The 19,438-nt window shown below is 47.3% G+C and overlaps 2 protein-coding genes across 3 annotated transcripts; one reads left to right on the top strand and one right to left on the bottom strand.

The window, feature by feature from the left end:
* Positions 1-1,189: 1,189 nt before the first annotated feature.
* Positions 1,190-7,702, bottom strand: PEX11A (peroxisomal biogenesis factor 11 alpha). 2 transcript variants are annotated; one of them, XM_054077984.1, is made up of 3 exons: positions 7,563-7,702; positions 5,634-5,749; positions 1,190-4,278 (listed from the first exon to the last, which is right to left on the bottom strand). In XM_054077984.1, exons 1-3 carry the CDS (start codon positions 7,700-7,702, stop codon positions 3,713-3,715), a joined length of 822 nt encoding a protein of 273 aa, XP_053933959.1. In that variant the 3' UTR covers positions 1,190-3,712. The 2 variants fall into 2 exon arrangements, with proteins under 2 accessions (XP_053933959.1, XP_009559685.2); XM_009561390.2 differs by lacking the exon at positions 7,563-7,702 and adding an exon at positions 6,466-6,599 and having other exon boundaries at positions 1,191-4,278.
* WDR93 (WD repeat domain 93) lies at positions 7,657-18,772 on the top strand. Its single transcript, XM_054077985.1, has 16 exons — positions 7,657-7,920; positions 8,693-8,888; positions 9,547-9,611; positions 9,854-9,932; positions 10,791-10,918; positions 11,483-11,569; positions 12,435-12,522; positions 13,119-13,302; positions 13,507-13,577; positions 14,024-14,110; positions 14,422-14,553; positions 14,856-15,072; positions 15,783-15,843; positions 16,606-16,762; positions 16,891-17,071; positions 18,249-18,772. Exons 1-16 carry the CDS (start codon positions 7,657-7,659, stop codon positions 18,364-18,366), a joined length of 2,115 nt encoding a protein of 704 aa, XP_053933960.1. The 3' UTR covers positions 18,367-18,772.
* Positions 18,773-19,438: the final 666 nt, after the last annotated feature.

The following is a 19,438-nucleotide window of genomic DNA, read 5'->3' as shown; positions in this document are numbered from 1 at the left end:
CCAAAGACCTGCAAGGTATCTCTGCACTTAGGTCTGGGAGGGAGCTGGAGAGAGAACTGTGCCCTACGGCAGGATCAGCACCCCCTGAACTACTACTGGCAAATGTCTGTCCAGTTACTACTTAAACACTGCTTTCCTGGGGAATCCATTTAGTCTTATTTTACTTGCAAGTCAAGAAAAAGTCACCTGAGTGACTTAATTGCCCTTTGCTGCAATATAAATGTATTACCTCCTGGCTGGACTTGGAGATCAATTTATTACCTTCCTTTTGGCGGTCAACCTTTCAGACACTGGAAGACTTCTCACACCCTTCTCCAGTCACCTTTCCCCCACAGAACCAGTTCATTTGGTTGCTCTCTGGAGATGTTGGTTTTCAGACCTTTGATTATTCTTGCCGCTCACTTGGGAATTCTGAATGGCTCACACATTTCTTGTAATACCATGCCAAGCACAGTATTAACATCAGGAAAGCCTTATCTGCAAGCAGAATAGAAGATCGCTTTGCATATCTCACAGGGACCACTCTCCTGTTAATGGGTACGAGACTAGTAATTCAGAAGGAAACTCTTGCTAAATCATTGCTGAATGCAATGCTTTATACGTTGTTCAGGAACTGACATTTTGGAGCTTCCAAGTTCACAAGGCTCTGGGGATAGGAGCTAACACTAGGTTTGGTTTTAATGGTTTTCCTGGCTCCATCCCTCCCTGTCTCAGCTGGAGATGTCACCCTTCACTCCCTGCCCTAAACAGGCATTTGTTGTTAAAAAACTGCAGCAATTTGCCTTATGACAGTAAGACCTGTCTGACTGAAAGGCTGTTTTTAAGATATTCAAATGCAGGAGCACCCATTCCTTCCACCGTAGCTGGTAGCTGTGCCTAGGCTGGGCTCCAGCTCCCACCCTGGTACTCAGGGGCAGCTGATGGCAATTCTCAAAATGTCCCTTTATTTCAGGCCATTTCATATGCACAGTTTTATCTTCTGCTCACATAGTTACTTCTTCATGTTTTGCAACCGAAACAGGGATTGTAAATTAGTCTGACAGATCTGGCTGCCACCTTGCCACTGCAAAAGGAAAGCTCTATAACCCAAGTGCAAATATAGGGAATGTGTGTTTAACAGTACCATCCTTCATAAAATTCGGAAGTAGGAAGGAGGATTCCCCTTGCAGCATCTCTTTACACAACACAGACACAGTGTCTTGTTCATCTCAGTTTATTGCTTGTGTTCAAACAACTGTCCTTACTCCAGCTACTATATTAGAAACATACAAAAAAAAGGCACTAAAAAGATTTTCTCCATTTGATCATGAGTCTATGGCTTCAGTCATATTATGTTAAGATACATTAAATCGCTACCCTCCAGCTGGGGAGCAGAAGGCAAGTATTAGTGCTTAATATCCAGTTAAGAGAGTTACTCCTGTATACTCCAATCCAAGTCATGTAGAATATGACAGGTAAGGCGGAGACAGGCTGAAAACTCACTGCCCCAACTCCCAGGTCAAGTCTGAACTTGCTAATCCATGCCAGTCCGCAGAGGAGAAACATCAAAGCCTGGTTCATGGCTTTGCACAGCATTTACTTGGCACAAGGGAAAAACCATCCTTCTCTCTCCGCAGGGCGCAGGGAGGTGTATCTCGCTAGAGGCCACATCAGTATATAAATGCATTTTCTCTTTGCCTCCAAACTACAACGGAAAAAGAGAAATTAGCTCACAATCCAGTGAAAGAAGCACTTTGTATCCAAGGGCTCCCCTGAGAGGAACTAAAAATGCATTTTTTTTGCAAGAAGATGGAATTCTGAGACAAAAGGTGGCCACACCTCCACTGCCTGATCATCAAGACTCCTCAAGACTCCTCTTCATTCCTTACAGTTGTTGCTACATGCAGGGATAATGATCAAATCTGACCAAGGGAGGGATGGGCCCCACATTGCCAGGAGCTCAAAGGCAAACAGAGTAAAGAAACAAAAACATTCCATTGACAGAGAGGAAGCCCTTGAAGACAACATACCCCATAGGTAAGTCTCCATTATGGTCTGAACTGCCAGTACATCTACTTTTTATGGTATTCATTTCCATATTGAAAAGAAGAGCTGCTGCAGGCCACACTAGGTTTTCAAGCATGCTTAATTATCCTGCCCAGCAACCTCTTTTTTCAAACACTTCATTGGCAGGCGAGCACTTCAAAGTGGAAGTAATTCAAAGCCTGACCATAGTGAGTTAAGGTAAACTAGGGCACTGCCTTAACCTGCCTACTCAATTCCTTTTAATAAAGGAGATCAGCACCTTTCAATTTCTGTTTTCAGACAGCATCATAAATAATAAGAGAGTACCTTGGTCCAGGTTAGAGCAGTCTTTGTTCACATCTCCTGACAAAATTAAACAAGAAGTCCCTGCACTAAGCAGTGGCAGAATACACCGGCCTAACTCTGATGAAGATAAATAATTTTACCTCATATATAATGTGCAAATTTTCTCAGATGGTGTCAGAATGAGACAGAAAGTCAGGATTAACAAAGACTGCATGCCATGTAACTGCTAGAGAGCTGGACACAGCATTTCCCCTTTAACCTAGATTACATTGCCAGGCAATCATTCCCAGCGAGGTAAGTGATGAGCAATAATGCAGTTGGAGGGTAAACGTAGGGCATTTTCAAATGGTAGAACCCATTCAAGCAGCAAGGGAACACACAAGAGGTGGTCGTGAGAGGGAAGGATAGGTAGGATCAGACAGGAAAATCTAAACCATAAATGCCCAAATCTAGTAATAAGCTTTTCTTCTCACAGGGACTCTGATGTTATCACAACCGACTCCATTCCCTTCCCTCTGGGATCTTACACAATTACAAACATGTCCTTGCAGTTTTTCTGACTCAATGAGTTTTGAGCCAAGCTTCTCTCCTTAACTGCAGGTTCCAAAGCTTACTATACTGGAATTTTTCCCATAAAATTAAAACAGTAAACCAAGTTACTTATCATAATAGAATTAACAGAAAATTGTTACACTTGGAATCACAGGGATTTGGGAGTTAAGGTGCATGTGTAATAGGAAATTCAGTGCTTGTGAGTGGTTCCAGATTCACAGCTTTGGAAACCTAGTTCCCTACAAATCACAGCATCATCAGCACTCAGACAAGCATCTCTCACACGCTGTTCACCAAAACCCTCAGCCATGGCCTGCTGGAAATGTCAGGGGCCAACAGTCCTTGGCTCACATTACTAAAGGAAAATAATAAAGTGCTGATTTCCTGGGACACAAGTTGGCACTTGTTAGGCTACAGATCCAGCATCACCAGCGCATGTTACACAGAGATCACCCGGAGGTCAGATCACACTACTCTTCAGTTATCATCCCACTGCATTCACACCATAGCCTATAGGAGACGAGAACTATCAACCCAAACCCAGCAGAACACTCGTGTTGGACTTCAGGCCATTTTGACCACAGCCCCTAACCTGCCTGAGCCCACTACAGGAAACCTGACTGTAGGAACCTTTGACTGGTGAATTCCAGCTTTCCAGTGTAAACACAGTTAGTTATGAATCATAACCTATTACAGTTGTCTACGTAACTATTTCACAACTTTCAGAGGACAAAATTAATCTTGAGGTTACTGTGAGACACGTTCATTTTGAAAGTGCCACATGAAGGACAAAAACCTATCAGAGGATCAAAGCTGCTGGCTTGCTGCATACTATGCGGTTCCTTTTATGTCACTGTTGCAGCTTCAGATGTGGGCTTGCTAGTGTGAGGATCCCCACCAGGGAGGAGAGAATGCCACAGAAACCAATCACTCCTGGGTTGGTCTTGTAGATCCCTAGCGTGTCCAAAGGACCTGAGAGATCACAGAGATTCTTCACCAAGTCTAGCAGCAAAGGAGGATGTCTTTTCAGTATCTGAAACAGCAGGAGAAGAAACCCGTGCAAACCATCATGTTTCACACGATTCAGTTCCTGATGGTGGTTGTCCCAGGATGAATTCGCCTTTGTCTCTACTTCCTGTACAGCCTGTTCCAGCCTCCAGGAGATCTCATACCAGTCCCTGGCTAGATTCATCAGGATTGAAACGTAGTAAAACTTGGTAGCCCAATTCTGCCACTTTGGCTTATCAATGTCAGGTTGGAGCCCAACGCTCTTCAGCCACAGGGCTGCATCGCAGACGAAGTAGAGGGCACGGGTCAGGTTGGAGGCTGTAAGGCAGAAGCGAGGCACCACATCTGGCATCTGTGTAGTTTTCCTGGCTGCTACCAAGGCATGTACCACGTTGCCCAGTCTGAACACTGCAAGAAAGCCCACAAAGGTTAGCATGACCTGGGTGTTACTGCAGAGACACAGCCCTGTGCGAGACAACTCGGCGTGTCACTGTCCACGCGTAGTTTTAAAAAACTTAAGTGGGCTTTGGGCATTCCATGCTTAAGCGTTGTCTTCTCACAGTGTGAGAAGCTAGTATTAGTGATGGAAAGCGTCTAAATATCTCAGTCATGCACCAGCCCAGAACCTACGCACAGATTTCGTCAACAGTCAGGACTCGCAGCCTCCTCCTGCCACGCTGTTTGAAGGGCCTGGGTGCCCTCTGGACCAATATCATCCAGGGCTCTGAACAAGGCAGTGTCAGAAAAAACGTGACACAAACAGAGCCTCCAATTTCAGCTGTACGCTGTGCTGGATTTCACCTAACTCTGCGGGCAAGAGATGTTAACTGCACTAACCCTATTGCAACAACAAGCTATACGTTTCACCCCATGAAAGTTAATACAATATTATGCAAAATACTTTTCATAATCTACTGCACTGTCATGGCAGCACCCAAGCTTAACGGAACTGCAAGAGTCCTGAATTTAGGCCTGACGTCTATTAGAGGTTTGTTTAGCAGAAGCAAGAGAATCATGGCTACGCTGATAAGCCAGCTGGCCTCTCTGCTAGAAATTACCATACTCTGAAGCTAGCTGGAATAACAAAACAAATCCATGGTACCATGTTAAATTAGAATATTTGCCTCATATATTGAAGTTGTTCCAGGATTAAGCAATTGATAAGTAGGTGTAAGATCAACCCAAAAGCAAGCAATGCAACCACAGCAACAGCGTAACCATAATGAATGCAACTGTGACACAGAATGAAGTGATGCAAATGGTTAGACTATGAGAAAAGTACGGAAAGCTATATAGGTTAGTAGATTAATATGTGAAGTAGGGCAAAAAATAGCCATAATGAAGAAGCAGATCTTATTGGGATGATGATCTTTAACGTTAGGCCATCTCAACCCATTAGCTAGAAGGACTAACGAGAGGGTAGTGCACCAGCCTTGCATTGTTACCCTGTGGCCTGTAAAGACAGAGATGACAACTTGTTCTCTGCAGCAACAGCTGACTGTTAACTTAATTCTCTAGTTCTACCAGCAATAATTCAGATTGCTTAATGGGAGAGCGGACTGAGGAATGAGTAAATGTCTATTTGGCTCTATCTAGCCCGGCAAGCCAAGGCAGGGATAAGGTCTATTGACAATTTTGTGATTATACCAGAAGAGGTTGTGTGGCTCCAGGTAGGTTAACTACAGAAAGCATAAGGCTGGGAGCTGTTTTGCTGGAAGGAGCAAGCGAAGAAGGACTTATCCCTCTAGACACCAGGTACTTACTTTTCCGGCTAGAGCTCATGTTAGATTCCAACTGCCTGAGTTTCACTACCAGCTTCTTTTTATCAGCATTATGCTCCATTAAATAGCTAAGCAACATGCATGTGTACTGAGTGACTCTGGAATGGAAAAATATGAGGAAAATGGTGCACAGGTAAAACAGGGACAATTCACAGCAATGGCAACAGCCAGGCAGCGTTTATTCCCAAGCTTAAGGCCAACTCTTTCACAGCCTGGCAGTCAGGGTGAGCTGTGCCCAGGGCAAGGGGCAGCAGGACAAGCTGTGCCAGGAGAAAAAGGGTGGTGGGGAGAGCAGGGGGAAAAGGGACACCGGGATGAGCCATGCCCAGAGAAAAGTGGCACTGGGGAGAGTAGGGGGAAAGGGGCACCGTGAGAGCCGTGCCAGGGGGAAGAGGGCAGCAGGGAGAGCAGGCGGAAAGGGGCACCGGGACGAGCTGTGCCAGGGAGGAAATGGGCACTGTGGAGAGCAGGGAGAAAGGAGAAAGGGGCACCGGGGAAAGCCATGCCCACGGGGCAAAGGGGCAGTGGGACGAGCTTTGCCTAAGGGGGAAGGGGCACCGGGAAGAGCCATGCCCAAGGAAAAGCGGCACCGGGACAAGCCATGCCCAAGAGGGAAGGGGCACCGGCGAAAAAGGGGCACTGGGGAGAGGGGAAAGGGGCACCGGGGAGAGCCGTGGCCGGGTCAAAGGGGCACCGGGACGAGCCGTGCCCGGGGAAAGGCACAAGGATCCCCGCTGAGCCCCCACCCCACAGGACACACGGGGTTCCCGGCCGGTCTGAGCCCCCATCCCTGCGCGGGGAGCCCCGTACTCACCGGCATAGCTGGTCGCGGCCCTGGCTGCGGTTGGTGAAGTCCACGAAGCCCTCCATAGCTGCGGGAGGTGTGCGGGGCCGCTCCGCCCCGCGGGCGGAACCCTCCGCGCCCGCCCGCGTTCCCGCCCGGGCCGCCCCGAGCCGCGCCGCTGCCACGGCGACCGGGACCAGCGGGGCCTGTGTCCCCGCTAAAGGCGTCCCCCTCGGGCCCCGGCGTGGGAAGCGGCCCCGGTAGCTTGGGGATGGAGTTTTACACTAGCAGTAAAATGATTTAACTAGCAGTGAAATCACCCGTTTCCTAACTCTTTTATTGGGGTTGTATCCTGCCCCCATAAGTCCTTTTGGACATAGAAAATTTAGTGGTTTTGAGTGCTTTGTCGTGATTCTTATATAGACTCATGCCAAAGCTTTTACACTCCCTGCATCTGGAGGTGTTAAAAGATGGGTGGATGAAGTGCTCAGGGATGTGATTTAGCAGCAGATGGCTACCGTTTGGCTTGATGATCTCAAAGGTCTTTTCCAACCTAGGGATTCTATGGTTCTGTGATCCTTCTGCAGAAGCCTGCAGGTGTCTGTGTTCCCAGAGCAGGGCAAACCCCCTCAGTAACAGAGGTGGTGCAGCAGGGAGAATCAAGCTATATAGATACAGGGTTGCTCTGGCTATCTGTACCGAAATGCAACCCCCCACCCCCTTCCCCCTTGGAGATAATTAAGAATCTTTTACTTTCTCCCTGTTACCTCATGACTGGTAGCTTGGAAATGGAGTTTTTAAACTTCCAGTGAAATCACCTGCTTTCTAAATCATTTATTGGGGTTGTATCCTGGTCGGATAAGTCTTTTTTAATGAAGAAAAGCTAATGGTTTTGAGTGCTTTTCCATAATTCTTGTACAAACTTGTGCCAAAGCTTTTACGTTCCCTCCTGTAGAAGCCCACAGCTCTCTGTGTTCTCAGAGCAGGGCAAAGCCCCTGAGTAACAGAGGTGATGCAGTAAGTAGAAATGAGCAGTATAGAGCAGGATTGCTCTGGCTATCTGTACTGAAACGAACCCCTTTTCCCTCTTAGAGATCATTAATCCTCTTTTTCTTTTCCCGTATTACCTTACAAGTGTCGATACCGCATGATCCTTCGTTCTTCTGCATCTGCTGTGATTCCTGCATCTGTGGAGTGTTTTGCACCTGGAAGGGCAGAACCATGGCTGTGTATATCCGGAAGCTTTCCTTGAAGATTCCTCCACCATCTGAAAAAGACTGGCTAAGGGAAGATGAGGACAATTTCTTTCTGCAGGATCCCGATCGAAAGCAGGATGCGTTGCCTCAGCCCTTCAGGATGGTCAACAAACTGGTGATGCTGGTTTTCGAGAATGCTATGGAAATCATTGAAAGAAAGGAGATGCTCCGAGAAGCAGAAAAACTGAAGGTCCAGCCCACAAAATGCTTCCCTACAGCTGAATTTCAGGTACAGAGCCCCTCACAGCAGAGATAGCATTTATCACCGTAGCAGTTTTGTCTAGAGAATATCCATGTTGATTTTACATTTCTCTGTTCATCACCTTCCTCTGAATCCATCACCATCTCACTGATTCACTTCAAAAGGCTGCAGCTTCTAAGCTTGTCTGACAGGTTCTGCTTCCCATCCATCTGTCATACCTCTCTAAAAAAAGAGAGAAGCAGATATTAAACAGCCTTAAATTCACCTTCTGCTTCTCGGGCTGGCTCCACCCTTGTTTGCTGGGGAGAAGGTAATTAGTCAGTAGCACATGAATGGGCAAACACAGCTCTGTGTTAATGGTGAAGACCCTCATTGCAGTGTTGTGAGCAGACAGGCCGTGCTGCCTTCCCTGTTTCTACACGGAAGTATCCAGGAGGATACACTGGTGTCTGCTGGTGTTCTGCAATGGCCCCGAGGAGTTCAGTGTCTCATCGCAGCTCTGCATTAGTGGTGTGTGGGCTGAGTGCTCCTGAGTTCTTGGCCTTTAAATCCCCTTCTTTGTACTAGAAGAGGAAGGGTGTGAGCAGACTTTCTCATTCCCAACACAGAACAATCTCTGTCACAGAGATGAGAGCCCCTCCCCTGCTTTTCTGACAGAAGCTCATGCAAACATTTTTCCCTTGTAGAATAAATTGGCATTTTCTGTTGGTGAAAAGCTAGGAACGTAGTGCTAGTATGGCTGATCTATCCTCCACTGGGGAAGCTGTTGGTTACCTTCGTCTTTTATCTTTCTTGGTAGGTAACAGGAAGAGCCAATTGTCTTGCAGTGTCTGGAAAATACGTCTTTGTTGGTCTGTCTGTGGGTCTGGCTGCCTTCAATGTGTCTGACTGTAAGGAGGTCGGTGCTTGGGATGAAGTCAAGACAGAGATTTGTGCCATCCATGCATCAGATTTGGGGAATGAGCGCCATGTCCTGCTTGCTGTGGATGAAATGGGTTAGTGCGGTGTGGGTTTCCTTGACCTAGTTGGGGATGGCTGTGCCTGGAGCTAAAGAGTTGGCAGCTGCATTATGGAAGCGTGCTAAATCAGGAGGGATGTTAGAATGGCTGACAGGTGTCCTAGAAAGCCCTGCAAAAAAGGTGTTTGATGATGGGTTGCAGGGTGCCAAAGTGGCCGTAGGGCCTTGTGATTACTACAGGACATGGGTTTGGTGTCCTCTTAGGAGCAGCAGAGGCAGGTGCAGAGCTGAGGGTGAAGTGCAGTAAATTTTAGGAACACTTTGAACTGCACAGAAAAAAACTATTTCTTGGTGTGACCTCCTGCCCCTGCTTTGTTTCTGCACCTGTAATTGCACAGCCCTGCGGTAAATAGGTTAGTTTGTTGATTCATCTGAAACATATCAGTGCTGGTGGAAGTACTTTTCAAACTGGCTTATCCATCTCTATGTAAAATCAAATGTTTGCTGGTGCTGCCATAAAGAAGCCAACAAAAGTTTAGTGCTGGGAGCGGTCGGATATTCTTCCTTGAGCCCACGAAAAAAGGTCACACTGTTCATTCGCCTGCATGTGTTGTTTAAGCCATCTCCCAAGAGCATGACTACCATCAGTTCACTTTTCTCCTCCTGCTAATGCTGCTTCTGTATTTCTATTCCAGGGCTTGTCTGGCTCTTCTGCTTTCACAAGGAAAGCTTTCTACTCATTAAAATCCTAAATGAAGTGGTAAGCACCTTGTTAATTCCATAGACACTGGGTACAGGCCAGTAAGTAATCTGTCATGAAGAGTACTAGCTGCCTTCAGTAATTTCTGTCACGGGCAGGAGCGCTGCAAGACTGCTGCCCAATATTTATTTCTGCTCTTCCAACAATCTGTCTGGCCTTCACCCTGATGAGAACTGCATAAGGCCATGGAGCTCTCTGAATCAGTGATCTTGCTTTGATGCCAGACTGTTTTTCTTTGGCAGGAGGATATCAGCAAGCGAAGTACTTGCGTGGAGGTAGTTCTCTCCCAGGGAGGTGATTACGCCGGTGTCCTGCTGCAAGGCAAGTGCAGGAACATGGTGTGCTGGGTGATGGCTGTTGTGTTCTAGCAGAGGAGCCAGCAGCAATGTTTTTAAAATGCTCCAAGTGTTATGGGTTCCCAGGGATACTGATCCTAACCCTCCCAACCCCCTTTCCAGTTTAACTGCTCCGTCCACTCCCTGTCCTCTCCAAAAGTCCTGGTGTGGATCAGGACTGATCCCCAAAGTGAACTCTCTGGAACTGCTCAGTGAGGTTCCCAGCTCTCAGAAGGCTCTGTGAAAGCAGGTTCCCCCCTCCTCTCCAGAAGTACCAAACTCTTGTTCTTCCTCTGGTTTGCTGTGGCTCACTTGGGTACTGGAAACAGGTACACCTGAAGAATTTTCTCTGCAGACATAAGCCAGACAGCATAAAAACCAGTACCACAAACTCCTTGCTACAACATTATTCTGTTTCATGGCAGCTGCTTTTTTCAACCCATTTGCTGCTAGCAGGTTTTCTGGACCCATGTGTTATGGAATTTGCCTGGATATATGCTGAGAATGAGATATGTAGCATCCATAGACAACCAGTGTGAGACCATGTCTCACTTTCTACTTCACCTCAGAGGATACAGGACAAACTCTTTGACTGAGTTGCTTCATGGAATTTCTTTGGTGGATGTGGGACCTCAAGGACTTTAGCTGGAGGCTGACATGTCTGTCTCAATCAAGTCTGTCAAGCCTTACATGAGATGAGAGGTGGGCTGCATGGAGTTCACAGGGATTTTATATTTCAAAAATACCCACATCTTTTTTTTGACGATATAAGATAACAGAGGCTGCTTGCCTGAAAGACCTTTTCTCCTTATTTCTAATTGCTCAACATGGTTTCCCAATGCAGACAGCACAAAAACTTGGCTGGAGATCTACCAATTGCCTAAGGATTCCTGGCTGAAGGAGATGGAAAAGAGCTTGGGAGCCTCAGCAGAGCTGGCTTACAGGGAGAGGACATCAAGCTGGACATCTGTGGTACAAAACAGTTCCATCTCCCACTGTGCTATTTTTTCTTATACCCTTTTGCCTACAGGTCTTTCCCCAAGCCTTGCTTCTGCAGACAGTGACAGCAAGATGCAGGCTGAACAAGTCTGTCAGCTCAGGGGGATGGCATATGTGTCTCTACGGCTGCTATAGCCACCCATCCCACATTGCATAAGGGCCTTTGTGTTATTGGGACATATTTACTCTCCCAAGACAGGCTTTCCAACAAGGTTCCCTTGGTCTCAGGGTTAGCATTCCTGCCACCCCTCCCTGAAAGTGGCAGCTCCCTTCCCAGCAGTATTGCCCCATCTGAGGAGGCCCTATATAAGGGTATTCCCACAGGGCTTCTCCTTTATGTTACTGGGGAAAGGTGAAGAGGAGTGGGAATTGGGCCTGATGCTTCCAGTTGGGAGCCTAGTCTGAATCTGAACCAGGGTTTGTGTTTTAGACTACCTGCAAGAGGAAGCTGGTGGGATCACGGCTGAACCCACCAGAGCAGGGCAGGGTCTGTCTGCCTGTTTGCACTAACCACTGTCACTTTTGGTTCTTTGGCAGAACAGTCTGGACCTGCGTGAAGATGGTTCTGCAGCGATTGTAACTCGCCTCAACAAAAGTCCTGAGCTGTTACAGGGAATTTCAAAAGCTGAGTCAATGCTTAACCCTCTCCTGCACTGCTTTCACTCTGCTAGATTTCACCTCTCAACTCACAAGCACTTCCTGCCCAGCGCCTCCAGCTAACCCTCTGTGATACCTGTCTCATAACTCTTCCCTCTTCCTTCAGCAAAGGCTTTCCTGGCCATTTAAGAGGGAGCTGCTTTTCAGCCCTGTTGATAGGGCAAACACCTCCCTTAACTTAGCCAATCCAAAAGTAAAGACCCAGGCACTCTCTCTTTGCTGATTCCAGGTAAACTACCCAAGTTCCTGCCTCTTCTCAGATAGGGTTGATTATTTAGACAGATCTTTTCTATTTAGCCAAGTGTCAATGTGTGTGGGGTGGAGAGGAGTGGTGGGAACATACTGGTGCTGGTTTCCTGTTTGCCAGCCAATCACATGGGTGACCTCCTCCAGTGCTGGGGTCTCTAAAATAAAATCTGGTTCTTCTATCCAGCAGCCTTCTGCAACCTTTAGTCCTGCTTCTTTTTCTTTCTTTTCCTTCTTTTTTTTGTTTCTTTTCTTTTTTTTGAGCCTTGCTGTGCCCCACCCAGGCCTGTGCTGCAACAAGAGTAATTCAGAGCCATAATAAGATCAGAAATAGAGGTTATTTGGGGCACAAAGACAGGAGGTGTCTGGGCAGGACATCCTTTGCAATGTTGTTGAGAAAGTAGTGACTCCTTGTCAGGCTTCTGTGTTTTGGCCTGAAGAACAAGCCTAAACCCAGTATTTCCTAGGCAGCGTCAGCCAGTCTTTGCATACGCTTTCTTTAGAAAGCATTTAATTCCTACAAATAGGTGAAAACTTAGCAGCGTAGGGCACAAGACAATTCTAGGCTGACATTTTTCTGTTGCAGGAGTCTACTGTATCTGTGAACAAAGGTGATGCCAAGCTGAGTCTCCCAGTGCTGCTGCTGAAAGTGAAGCCACCCAAACCCGTTACAGGTCAGGACTGATTCTGTACTTGCAACCTGCAACCTCCTTCAGGTGGCAAAGGAATCATGGAGCTTATGAAAGTTTCAGTAATGTGCTCCCTGATCCCTTCTTGACCTGTAGTAGTTAAATGTAAGCCTGTAGTGGGCTTTGCTTCCTATTAGACCATCTCATGTGTCACCTTAGCACAAAACACTTTGGTGAGTCTCGAAGAGGGTGTCATACATCCTTGGCTTCATTGTCACCAGGGAGGGAGGATGTTGTTTCTTAGACCCTAGAAGCCCGGCAACACCCCTAGTTTGTCACTCTGAATCCTGGATTCGTAGGAAAATGCTAAGGATGAGGAGAAAGCATATCTTATGCTGGGACTCTCAGGGAGGTTGCCACAGAAAGGCAAGGTGAACTGGATCCTCTGATGACTTGCTCTAGTCCCTGTCTTCAAATACTGGAAAATGAGCTAGTGGTAATGGAAGTCCCATAGAATGTGCAGTGTGTCCTTCTTCAAGACAATGCTACCCTGAAAGGGGGATGGTCGAAGTGCCTCTGAGCACTCCATGGTGTCTGCTCCTCCAGGGCTATGCCTTTTTTCATTTGTGTTCCCAATGCAGGCAGTAGTTTTAAAAGCCCTTTGGATGCCTTGAAGAAAGTAAATGATGGCAGTATGCTTGGCTTGGGGTTCAATCACCTAATCAAGGACTCCCAGTGGGAGCAGCAGGAAGCAATCTTTCGGAGCACTTATTGGGAGTATCTGGAGGCTGAGAGTGAGAGACAGAGCAAGGAGGAAATCCCCAGGTGAGTGGGAGCACCAGCCAGGATTTCAGTCCATGAGACATCAACGCTGAACACTTTTCAAGTATAAATGGAAGCCTCTGTCTTAGCTTTGCCTCCCTCGTTCCAAGGCTTCAGGACAGGGGGCTAGAAACATTTCATGTCTTGTCACAGTGCTGCCTACTTATCAGGGTCTTTTTTTTAAATACACTTCTTCCTTTTTTTCAGACATGCTACTTTTCATTTTCTCCTGCCTAGCCCGATACTACAGGTGGGACCTGAAGTGAAAGTACAGCCAGGTGGGTAATCCAGATGGGCAGAAAGCTATGTAGTATGTCACTGCATGACACTGAGCTCCAGTTAGAGCTGAATAGCTCTGGTTTGGGTTCACTGGATAAATTCCATGTCCAAGGACATAAGCCTGGATAAAAATGTCAGCCCTAACGCTTATAAGTCAGTTACCGGCATGGTGTCAAGCAAACATAGCTCCACAGTTAAAAAAAAACCCAAAACACAACCTCCCCCCTCAAAACACCAAAAAAGATGAGGAAGTATGTAGGCAAGATGAAAATAACAAACAATGGTAAAGTTTATTCTGGTTTAGTGAGCAGAGTTTCTCCAAGTCCTGTCAGGGAAACCATGAGAGCCTAATGAGAGTGTTCTAATGGTGTTTTGCTGTCTTGGATTGTTCCTTTATTTTTCCCAAGTCGTCTTCTCTCTTTTGTCGTCCCCTTCTCTGTACCAGATGTTCCAGCTGGCATCAGTGTGCACTGGGATGGAAGCCACAATCTCTGCTTGTACTTACTTAACTGTCCGCTCAAAGAGAAAGTGGGTAAGAAAGTCTTGCTTTCTCTAGCAGAGCACTCTGTGGGGAGTGGGAGTATTCAGTGGCCAGTGGCTGTCTTTCAGTCAGATCTTCATGATTCTGGGAAATGGAATGGGGAGGAGAGTTGCCCAGGATCTTGTAGGTTAGTATGGATTGCAGGGCTCCATGTTGCACAGACTGGCAGTATTTTGAGTGAAGCCACTCTGAAAGAGACCCTGGGATGTTGCATGTTTTATTTGGAAACTGGATGCTTGTACCATGAGAGAGAATGCTCTGTGCCTTCTCACAGTTGTCTCTCTTCATGTCCTTCTATTTAGACTCTGATCCAAAACCTGATATTGTGTGGCCATGTGCAGCTCCAATTGCATGCTCGGCTGTCAGTTCCTGCTCCAGATACGTAGCACTGGCATGTGAAGATGCAACAATAACCATTTGGGATAAACATCTAGGTGAGCTTGCCCTGACTGATGACCATCTTGCCTGGTGGCTGTGAGATGGTGACAGTCACTGCTTTGCCACTGTACCATCAGGTCATCTTTGAAGCTGTTGTAGCATCACAGTCCAGCCTGCCATCAGTGCTAGTGTTGTCCTGCCGTGATGCAGGGACTCTCCTGGAAGAAGGATCCTTTTCTGCCATCAGGATTGTTCTGGTGGCTGCTGCCCCTGAGGAGTCAAAACGAAGCTTTTCTTGCATAAATTGCCAGTTCCTTTTCTCCTAAACAGCTTTATTTTTTTTTTCCTGCTCCTCCAGGATACCCACTGTCTGTGACTGCGATTCTAGAGGAACGTGTCATCTGTAGTATCCACTTCCTGCAGAGTTCTGCAGCTGCAAGCAGTGAGACACCTCGTTCTGGTACAGACCCTGCCTTTCCCATCGTGCAGCTTTTAGTGCTCTGTACAGACAGCTCTTTCTATTTGGTGAAAGCACCCACGGCCGGGAAGTCCAGCATCACCCTCCTTGCAGACAGGTGAGGTAGACTCTGATAGAATTCACTCCAGCCAAAGAAACCATGTGGTATAGTGGTCAGATCCAGCATGCAGCCCCAGATTTCTGTGGAGCAGAGAACTTTCTACTGCTTTTACCTAGATAGCTCTGCCATGTTACTATCAGCAGCAAGTGCGGTTTTACGAGGAGCCAGTTCCAGTGCTGAAATCCAATGGTTATACCAGAATTAAGGGTGTTTCTAGATTCTTCTGTGCAAAAGAACACACGGGCTTTTAGCACTGCTCCAGGGCTGGCATTCCACTAGCTGCGTCTCTGCCAGGTACCCAAGGGAATTGTTTCCTCTCTCTTCTGCCCTTGCCAGCATAACTTTCCCCTAGAAGTCAGAATAAGCATTTCTTGCCATCTTTCTATCAATTTTATGTTCACTATTCCCCTTGGTTTGAGAAGGGTCAGCTTTGGGGGCAGTGCTGCTATGAAAACAGGAAGGCAGTTTCATGCCTTCCTGGCAGGCAGGGGATTTATATCTCCAACGTAGTTCCTAGGCAAGTTTGCATAGGGATGGGCCTCAGGAATTCCTGCCCAGGAGGAGACAGGCTTTGCCTCCATATGGAAGGGTCTTGGCAGGAACTTTATACCAGCCCACGTGCCACAAACTGCCATTGTCATCATCACAGTCTCTCACTACGTGTCAGGTACATGAAACAGTGGTATAAACCTTAGTTTGTTTTACAGGCCTGAAGATCCAAATCTTGCTGTCAGTGCGGCGGTGCCTGTCCTGGCATTCCCCAGTGCAGTGAGTATTACTGCCGGCTGTCTTAAGAACTGGGTGAGAACACAGGTCCCTCTGGCCTAGGATCCTGTTTCCAGTGATGGTTGTAACTGAGTGCTTAGAAGATAAAGAACAGGGCAAATCAGATATGGTGCTGCCCTCACATCCTTTCCCAGCCTCCAGCTATTTTTATCGTGGAGACTTCCTGCACTGGTTGCAGGTCGCTATGTAGCTGATCACTTTCAAAGGATTTCTGTTCCATGATCTTACTCAGTATCCTGTTGCACCCTTGTCTTCTAGTCTCTAGCCTTCCACCTCACTGAGGTGGGAGGCACTGGAGGCCCTCTGTGCATGGGCAGATCCAACTGCAAAGATGAGAGGGTTCAGCCGTGAAGCTTCAGGCATCAGGGTCAAATATGAGAGGGCATCTCATTGTGAAGAGAAGTTACAAGCACAAAAAGAGCCAGACCTTTCAAGTTGCTTTAGAAGAAAGTTTTCGTGCATGGGGAAAAAAGGGCTAAAAGCTACTCGCCAGAGCCAGCCATGCAGAGCCTATGTTAGCACAACCTGCTCTGCTGCCCTTTGCCAATCCCAGCCTGCAGCAATTTCAGTCCAAGATCCCTGTACGGCCTGTCCGTGATCTGCTATGGCTCTGTGACCACTGGGCAGGCAAAGAAAACAGCATCATTGTTGGGGATATGAAGTCCGGAATGTCATTTCATAGTCTCTCCAGGAAACGCTTTTCACTTCTTTTACGTGTTTGTAAGTGCCAACTTGCTGTTTCAGGCCCTCTTCTTCTCCTGGGATGGCACAGTGTCCCTGATGAACACTGCCACATCACAGATTGTTTACTGCTTCTGTGTTCCACCTTCTCATGCGGTAGCATGCCCTTGGCAGCCAGTGTTCGTAGTGGATAGCGTGAATTGGTGCTTACTGCTTCGAGGTGGGTAGCATCTTGGAGTGGCCTTAGATACATGGTTACTGGGTGCATTCACCTGTGCTAAAGATCCTTGATAGTTCCTCTTATTGCATGTCCTGATGCAATAGTCCACTCTTCTTGTTTCTTTTCAGGAGATGAGCAGCAGCAGGCAGATGCGTTAGCACAGAGCACAGCTGGTTGCAGCACCGTCTTCCTTTTTGACTTCCGCTCCTACCCACTGAAGGAAGCTTTCCCAAAGGAACCAGATTTACCTTTCAAATCCTTGCAGAACCTTACATTGGCTGAGAGATGTAACATTTTCTTATGTGATAGGTAAGATTCTCCTTCTGCCTTCTAGGTAAGTGCACCTGCATTACTATAAGCTGTGGTGTTGCTCAGGTCCATGCAAGGTCTTACACTGGAGCTTCTGGGTTTTTCTGTGGGCTCTGACAGATTTATGTCTCTGTAAGGGTGATGTTCAGGTAGCGGGATTCCTGACAACCACCCAGAACCCTTCCTCCTCTCCCTTCTGTCCTTCCTAGAATAACGCAATGGCTTTCAGTCAGGGTGCCTTGTCATTCCAGGTAAAGAGGTCTTGTTAGTTCTAACTTTTGCTATGTGTTTTTATGCAAGCTCATAAGGGGAGGTGATTCTCATGTAAGTGTCTGCGTTTTCCTTTTAACGCCATAGCCAGACAGTGCTGAGATCTCTTTGTACCTTGCTCCTCCCTTCCATTCCTAGGTTCGTTTGATGTTTAAGTAAATTTTTGTTGGAGGTTTCTCGGTCTGAGAAGGTCCCGAGAGCCCTCAGGCCGAGGCTGTGGTCAGAGCTTAGCTGATGCATTGATTTAATGCCGTCACTAGATGGCAATATGACATCTCTTATTGGGACACCTTATCCTTGAATCACTGCTTTTGGGAACCTGGAGCCAGATCTGTGTCAATAATATTCTGTTTGTTCTTTCAACTACACTTTAATTCTCTAATTTGAAATGGAACAGGTAGGTGCAGGTGTGGCCTTACAGCACATACTACCTGATAGCTTTCTCTAATTCCTTGTCTCCAGGGTGAATCCTGTGGTGTTGTCTGGCTAGATAAGTGCAGGAAAGTTTCATCCTATGCTGCCACCCACCAGTTCTGTCTCTCCTTCTCTTAACGCTGGAGAGGAAACTCTTTTCTGCCTTACACCAGAAAAACCATTGAGATGTCTCTTCCAGGAATATCTTGCTCCCTGGGTACCGACGCCAGAGCAGAGCAAATACAGCTGCAGTGAGAACTGTATTTACAGAGACTAACAGGCAAAGAGAAATACGGAAGTCATTGCTCTCAAGAGCAGTAAACTTGAGTGCTGAGTGGCATGCAGGAATCACTGAGGTTTTTTGGACACATGAAGCCTTAACTGCTTAATTTGTAGTGAGCCCCAGGGGCCCTTGGGGGAACCAGGCTGAGGTTGTCTGAGGACCAGTTGAATGGCAGGGACTGTTTTAACCACCCTTTTCTTCCTTTGTTAGGCAGCAGAGTCTGCTGGGACTTGAGGAGCAGTTGCCTGAGTACTGGAGTCAGCTGCAGGCACAAGCAGCTGCCATGGACAAGGAGAGACAGAAGGTGAAGGGACAGAAGAAGCCCTAGTCAGCCTTGCATCCTGAGGGGATGACTCTGCGCTATCACAGTCCTGCAGACCCATGATCCAGCACTGATATTTTGACAGCAACTCTATTAAAATCTATCCTAGTGCTTTCCAGCTTGGGGCAATTTGTTATCTGAAACAGCTACTGGCCTGCCGCTGCTCCGTCACAAGGATCCGTGCCCTGCCTTTCTCCTTACCTAACCCTCTGCCTGTTCCAGCAGGGCTCAGCCCCTCTTCATCAGAGACAAACACTACTGATGGAAGACTCTTGAGGTAGGAAAGGCCTCTCACTGAGTTGGCAGGCCCAGCACCCTTGTGGTTCATCTAAGGATTTGTGCTGGATCTCTGAGTCCTCCTGGAGACCTGGATCATCAGAGCTGTACGGTACGTTACAATGTCCCTCCTTAATAAACCCTTTTCTCCAGTAAGAGTCTCTTGCTTTTTTTAGGACTGGTATTTTCTCTGACTCTGATGTTCTGTCCTTCCGTTGCTGGGGCTCACCAATGTGTCTCATCTGCTGTGACTTAGATGGGCAGGAAGCAGCATCCTTGTGCTTAGCAAGAGACCTGATCTTTGCAAACCAGGCAGCAAATCACCCAAGAGCATAGGAGCACCAAGAAGCAGCGACACTGCAGGGTGTGTCAGGCCTGACCTAGGCTGTTCCACAGCCTAGTTGTTTCTTTTAACTTCAAAGGAGGTAGATTTGGGATAACGCTGAGTAGAAATTGCAGCCTGAAAATGTGCAGACAAGCTCTCTGGCTTACGATCAGTCTAGAACTGGTCTTAGAACCAAGAACTGATGTTACTGAGGAGCAGGACAAACAAGGGGGTTTGGAGGACTCAGGGCTGTGCAGAACCAAGCAGGCCAGGAGCATGGCGAGTACGTTGGTTAAAGGCCATAAAAAGCTGTTGCATCCCTCCTTCAGGCAACACTGGCCAATGAACTAGCAGGGACAGTGCAAGGCCAAGCATCCATGTATTTGTTTCTTACGCCATTAGCTGCAGAGTTTGATTTCTCACTCAGCAGCTGGCAGTCTACCTGTATTTTGCACTAGGCATCTTTGTTGCTCTTCA

Source organism: Cuculus canorus, chromosome 12 (assembly GCF_017976375.1).
Source record: "Cuculus canorus isolate bCucCan1 chromosome 12, bCucCan1.pri, whole genome shotgun sequence".
NCBI classification, from domain to species: Eukaryota; Metazoa; Chordata; class Aves; order Cuculiformes; family Cuculidae; genus Cuculus; species Cuculus canorus.
Note: the sequence above shows the minus strand (reverse complement) of the source record. Positions and strands in the feature narration are given on the sequence as shown.